Source organism: Physella acuta, unplaced genomic scaffold (genome assembly GCF_028476545.2).
Source record: "Physella acuta isolate Inbredline_101_S28 unplaced genomic scaffold, ASM2847654v3 ptg001269l, whole genome shotgun sequence".
NCBI lineage: Eukaryota > Metazoa > Mollusca > Gastropoda > Physidae > Physella > Physella acuta.
In genome coordinates this window covers 239,915-245,959 of record NW_026732784.1, presented here as the reverse complement: position 1 = coordinate 245,959, position 6,045 = coordinate 239,915, and the positions used below count along the sequence as shown (strand labels likewise).

The following is a 6,045-nucleotide window of genomic DNA, read 5'->3' as shown; positions in this document are numbered from 1 at the left end:
CAATAACTGTACAGTTGCTTCCCTTAGTACGCTATAGCATTCAATAGTTAGGGTTAATGTTCTTGGCTGCGGCGTGTGATGAACGGAAATCCACATGTAACAGCGTAAACAAATTCAAGATTTTCCTCAGTACAAATTTGAGTGTAGGACATAATTTATTCACGACCCCTAACCCAATCCTTGACTCATCCTCTAACAGCGACACCACCCATACAAAAATCGACTCGTTGAAATATCATCATGTGGGCTTCAACTCTGGTTTACAGCCCATTCGTGTGTCACAATCAGTCTGTTGGTGAGGATGGCGTGAGGTTTTTACGCATCTTCTTCCACTAGAGAGCTCAGCGAGAGTCGGTTGTAAACATAGACGTTTGCCTTCAGCCAGTAGAAGGTAGCTGCCTCTCTCAGGGGGGTGCTGGCCGAGAGGTTGATGAGGAACCCCCTCTTCTTCATCTGATCCTTCACGGCTTCTAGAGGTTTGGTGTTCACGTGGGATAGCCCGCCTTGCCCTGTGGAAATATTTTAACACTCGATTTTCCATGTGCCAAGTTGATAAGAAAAAAAATTTCAAACCCAAATACAAATTTAACATTTTTAGGTTTTGAATACGCGATTAACATTTTTAGATTCTTTCTTCTTCTTCTTCTTCTTCGTTCTTAATTATTAGTGTTGAAGGGGATCGAGATTGACTCGACCACGCCTCCAACACAATTAAGCGGTACGTGTCAACTGGTTATGCGCCATTGAGGCCATTGACTCCGATTTCAGCCTGCTTTTCTTTTTGGATTTGCTTCCATAGCCTTTGTCCAACCAAGAACAAACTACAAGGCAGCAGTTGTTTCATTTTGGAGTTGTCTCTCCTCAAAGAGTGGCTGTCCCCAGCTAACGAGCCTCATCTGCCCGAGGGTTCGAACTTTTCGGTATAGCAACGATGAGCTTTACCGACTCGACCACGCCGATCCCTTATTTTTAGATTCTAAATTAGACATTTAAAATTTTTGAAAAACTTTTTTTTAAAAATGTAACATTTTAATATTATGAGTTATCAAAAGTACTTTTAAAATATATAATGTAACAACTAAAATACTATTTAATAACAAATATTAATTAATTTCATGACGATTGGAACAGAGTCATAAAAAAAGAACAGCAACTCTCAATAGTTGTTTACAAAGGCTGATATAAGCACACGAAATCGATGCAAATAGAATGAGTTCGGTATTAGATTTTAAATGGCCCAATAAAAACAAATTTAAAAAAAAAACTTTTCAATAAAAAGCTATCTGACTGAGACGACAGAAAAACAGAGAGACAGAGAGAGAGAGAGAGAGAGAGAGAGAGAGTGAAACAGAAAGAGAGAGATAGTTAAAAAGACAGTTAAAAAGAGACGTTATAAATCAGAGTTAGCTAAGAAAACAATTCTTTGCTCTTTTAAATTTACCTTGAGAACTAAGGGCGATTGGGAATAAAACGAACATGCAATACAACCTGTTTAACCATTTCCTGATTACCTGCCTTGTTACAGTGGGATAAAATTTTAGACTGTGCTCAGCTATAAAAATAAATTCCTAAAATTTAGATTTAATTTTTTTTTTCAAACCACGCTTACCTGGCACAGCCCAGCTCAACACGATACCCTCCCTGGCATGTCTGGCCAAGTTGTCCAGATAAATATCTTCAAACTTGGCCGGAATGTGTTCACCCACCTCCACACTGATGACCCAGTCAAAGATTGGAAGGTTGTATTGGGGGACTGTTAGGTCTAGGAATATCACCTGCATAAGAAGCAAAATATGTGACAACATTAAAAATGTGGAGGACAAATTGGCGCGAAAACAGACTTCCATTGTTGGTGTCTTTTTAAAAAAAAAAACAGAACATGTATAAAACCTAAAAACCTTTTTTTTTTTAATTTGGTGCTTAAGTAAAAACCCAATAGAAAGAAATTTAAAATGGCGTAGCAGTATAATTACACTATTATGGATGGAATTAATATAATTTTATGCGGTCAAGCAACTTTAATTTAATTTTTCTTTTATTTAAGTTTTTGGTACATTACTGATTATAAGTGATTGATTTCTCATAAGAGCTAGCGGTCTTGATTCGAACTCGAGACTTCCAGGCTATTAGCCTAGCGCTCTATCGCTTAGGCCAGGGGTCGGCAACCTTTTAATACACAAGAGCCAAAAGTTACAATTTACAAACTTTCCCAGTTTTTAAAGAGCCACAACATTTTTGGTTCAATATTCGGTATTTGATTAGGATTAGGTAAATAAAGTTGATTTGTTATTTAAAATAAATAGCTTTATATGTGAAATATTATTTATTCATATTAAAACATAGACATGTATCGCCAGAATAGTAAAATTAGTAATCAAATAATATTATTCTAGGACTATCTCAATCCACTTAAAAAGCTGTTCATTTTTATTTTATTTTTTCTTTACGGATATCACCGGCTCAGGAGGTGTCCCCATTAGCCAGTCAGGCCTTAACACGGCAAACGCCGACTAACTGGCTTGGATATAGGTTTGAAAAACTTGCATTGTTCGCTTCTATCCTTTGGTTCTCACCACGCTTATCTTCCACCCCACTGAACGCAGGGTAAAGTCGTATCCCACCGTCCAGTAAAAATGAAATTGCATAACTATTAATATTTGTGAAAGGAGCTGGTGAGCCGCATCTGGACGTCAAAGGAGCCGCATGCGGCTCGCGAGCCACAGGTTGCCGACCCCTGGCTTAGGCCACACTTAGTATATTGTCAATCAGTCAGAGCGAAACATAAATATCTTTTGCGGAAGAAGAAATAATAGTCGATATATTACGCCGGATGAAATATAGTCAATAACAATGTAGTAAATCTAGTATTATGATTTCAAATATAGTCAAGAAATTATATTAATTTTAAAAATATTAATATATCTTACCTATTTTCATAAAAGTATTGTTTATTTTTAGTAAATATTTAATAGAACGATAGCCTACATTTCATTTTTTTTTTCGAATCTCATATAGTTGGGTTTTTTGGTCGTTAAAATACAGTTCTATGTTATTTCCCCTGGCTTATTTTGTCAGGGGAGATAAAATAAACTAAAATAGTCGTATGCGTTGACACTAGGATTACCTTTCTTTCCATGTTCATCGAACATAGTGTGGGGTTGTCGCATTATCTTAGTCACTTAGTGGGAATTATCAGAGTTACTTTTGCGGTGGCCATCTATGCTAATTAAAATTAAGGAACATAATTTTATTACCCGTATTTTCTAATTACGCAAAGGTTGATTTGACGTTTTTTTTTTTTTACAAATTTATGGAACTTGCAAACTTACATTACCAAAAAAAAAAAACCACGATTTAAAGCTGTGAAGGGCCGTAGCTAATTATTTGATTACTTAATGACTATTTTTCCTAACACGATTATGCATAACCTGGAATGCCTGGAATCATGTGTGAGGAAGTTTCTCAAATCGTGATCCATCGGATCACGCAGGACCAATAACTTCATTGCTGTTACCGCCTTGAAGTAACATAATAAAAGTTGGTAAGGGTCTCGTGAAAAATTCTCTGACCCCCCCCCCCCCAACACATACACACATACACACAGTCATCCGTCACCCGCCCCCCCCCCCCCCCCTCGCCCCAACTCACCGTGCCGTTAGTGACGAGCTCACAGTACGGAGCCCCATCATAAGCCGTGTAGCTCTTGACCTCCTTCAGCGTGTCCAGATGTCTCTTGTAGGCCCCAGGCCCGTCGCCAAAGCTCCCAACAGACTTGCCTTTAAAGAACTTGCTCAAGGCACGCGAAAATCGCTTTAACACAAATGGTTTTCTTATTACAAACTATGGAGAAAAACTAAGGCGAAAGTAGACAAAAGCTGACCAGCGTACACATAATAAGATTCTGGATCTGTGGTTCATCTACCCGGGGGTGGGAGGAATCTGTCGCTCATCTACCCGGGGGTATATATATATATATATACATATATATATATATATATATATATATATATATATATATATATATATATATATATATATATATATATATATTATGTAGAAAACCCACCTGATCCCACTTGTGACTTGAACTACCAGGGCTGCTAGCTTCAGCACACCAACCTCCGTGTTCCGACACATGAGCATCCATCTATTTATATATATATATATATATATATATATATATATATATATATATATATATATATATATATATATATATATATATATATATATATATATATATACATATCTATAAAACATGACACACCTGTTTCAGCTTGAGCATCTCACAACTCTGTTGCCCGTACAACATCATCATGTGGTTCAGTGTGCCGGACAGTAAGTTCCTCTGTTGTAGGAAATGTTCGGATCTAGAGCTTTCAGGTTCATTGAGCAATTCTAGGGACCTGATGTACATTAGCTACTCTAATTGATTTGATATATATATATATATATATATATATATATATATATATATATATATATATATATATATATATATATATATATATATATGCAATAAAGTGAGGGCAAAAGGAACACATGTATAGGATAGAACAAAACGTAAATCATGTTAATGACTTAATGTCAGTGTTTCAGCCGTTTTCTCCGAAGGAGGGGGATGAAGATACTTACAACTTTCAAGGGGAGAGGAGGGGACAAATTGCCCAGGTGACGGATACTGGTCAAAGTTTTACCTTCTATATTTAAAAAAATCAATTACGTTCAAGTGGATTGGAGGGGGTGGAACGTTGCCAACCAGTAGTGATACCAGAAAGAAACTTTAATGAACTTGTGTAACAATTGCTACTACTCGAGTCACCTATTGTAAGCTACTACTCGAGTCACCTATTGTAAGCATCGAGTCACCTATTGTAAGCTACTACTCGAGTCACCTATTGTAAGCTACTACTCGAGTCACCTATTGTAAGCTACTACTCGAGTCACCTATTGTAAGCTACTACTCGAGTCACCTATTGTAAGCTACTACTCGAGTCACCTATTGTAAGCATTGAGTCACCTATTGTAAGCTACCACTCGAGTCACCTATTGTAGGCTACCACTCGAGTCACCTATTGTAAGCTACTACTCGGGTCACCTATTGTACGCAGTTGTCACAAACTGAACATCCGGTCTGATGACGTAGATCATGACTAGCACACCAGCAAAAGCTATCAATAGAAGCACCAGACACAGTTGCTGTGGATGGAAGACGGATTATCTGTTAGAAGCAGGTTAGTCTGGATATCATCTATCTGTATATCTTTCTATCGCCATTTTATATATATATATATATATATATATATATATATATATATATATATATATATATATACCATCTGATTTAATCGATATATCTTCATTTCACCAATGTTATATATATATATATATATATATATATATATATATATATATATATATATATATATATATATATATATATATATATATATATTTATATTTATATATATGTTTGTGTGTGTGTGTGTGTGTGCGTGTGCAACACAAAGATCTTGTGTCTCACATGTTTATGTGCAACAAACAGATCTTGAGACTCACCTTTGGATTGTAAACAGAAGAAAGCGGCATGTCCAGGTGCAGATCACCTTCAAGTCCGCCTCTGTCTCTCACCTGTATGAATACCTGTGTTGTGTATCGTTATGGATATCTAAAGACACCTTTAAGTACACGAAGCTTTAAACAGATAGCCCCAGCATGATATTCACTCTTCATTGGCGTGAGTTACTTACCTTCAAACCTTCAATATCGGAGATCGAAGTACACTGAAAAGCTACCTTGGCTTAAAATGGGCAGCTTGTACTTCTACCCCCCCCCCCCTCCCATTTCCGGGACACACACACTGTTTGGAAAAAATTGAGCAAGCATTTTGTAAAGCATAGCAATGTTAGTCGGTTCAACGCGGACTGCCCCCCCCCCTGCGATACATGACAGTATATCAGGGGTCTCCAAACTTTTTAGCCCGAGGGCCGCATTAACTATCAAATATCAGTTCGGGGGCCAGAGTTTCTCTAAGGCATCTCTTCA

At 37.0% G+C, this 6,045-nt stretch overlaps 1 protein-coding gene across 1 annotated transcript; it reads right to left on the bottom strand.

Moving 5' to 3' along the window:
• Positions 1-319: 319 nt before the first annotated feature.
• Positions 320-5,775, bottom strand: LOC131957810 (uncharacterized; the record flags this gene model as incomplete). The annotated part of the gene is made up of 8 exons (XM_059322604.1): positions 5,759-5,775; positions 5,560-5,631; positions 5,099-5,199; positions 4,268-4,406; positions 4,067-4,147; positions 3,649-3,810; positions 1,610-1,775; positions 320-509 (listed from the first exon to the last, which is right to left on the bottom strand). Coding segments are annotated over exons 2-8 (869 nt in total), but the record flags the coding sequence as incomplete, so codon positions are not given.
• Positions 5,776-6,045: the final 270 nt, after the last annotated feature.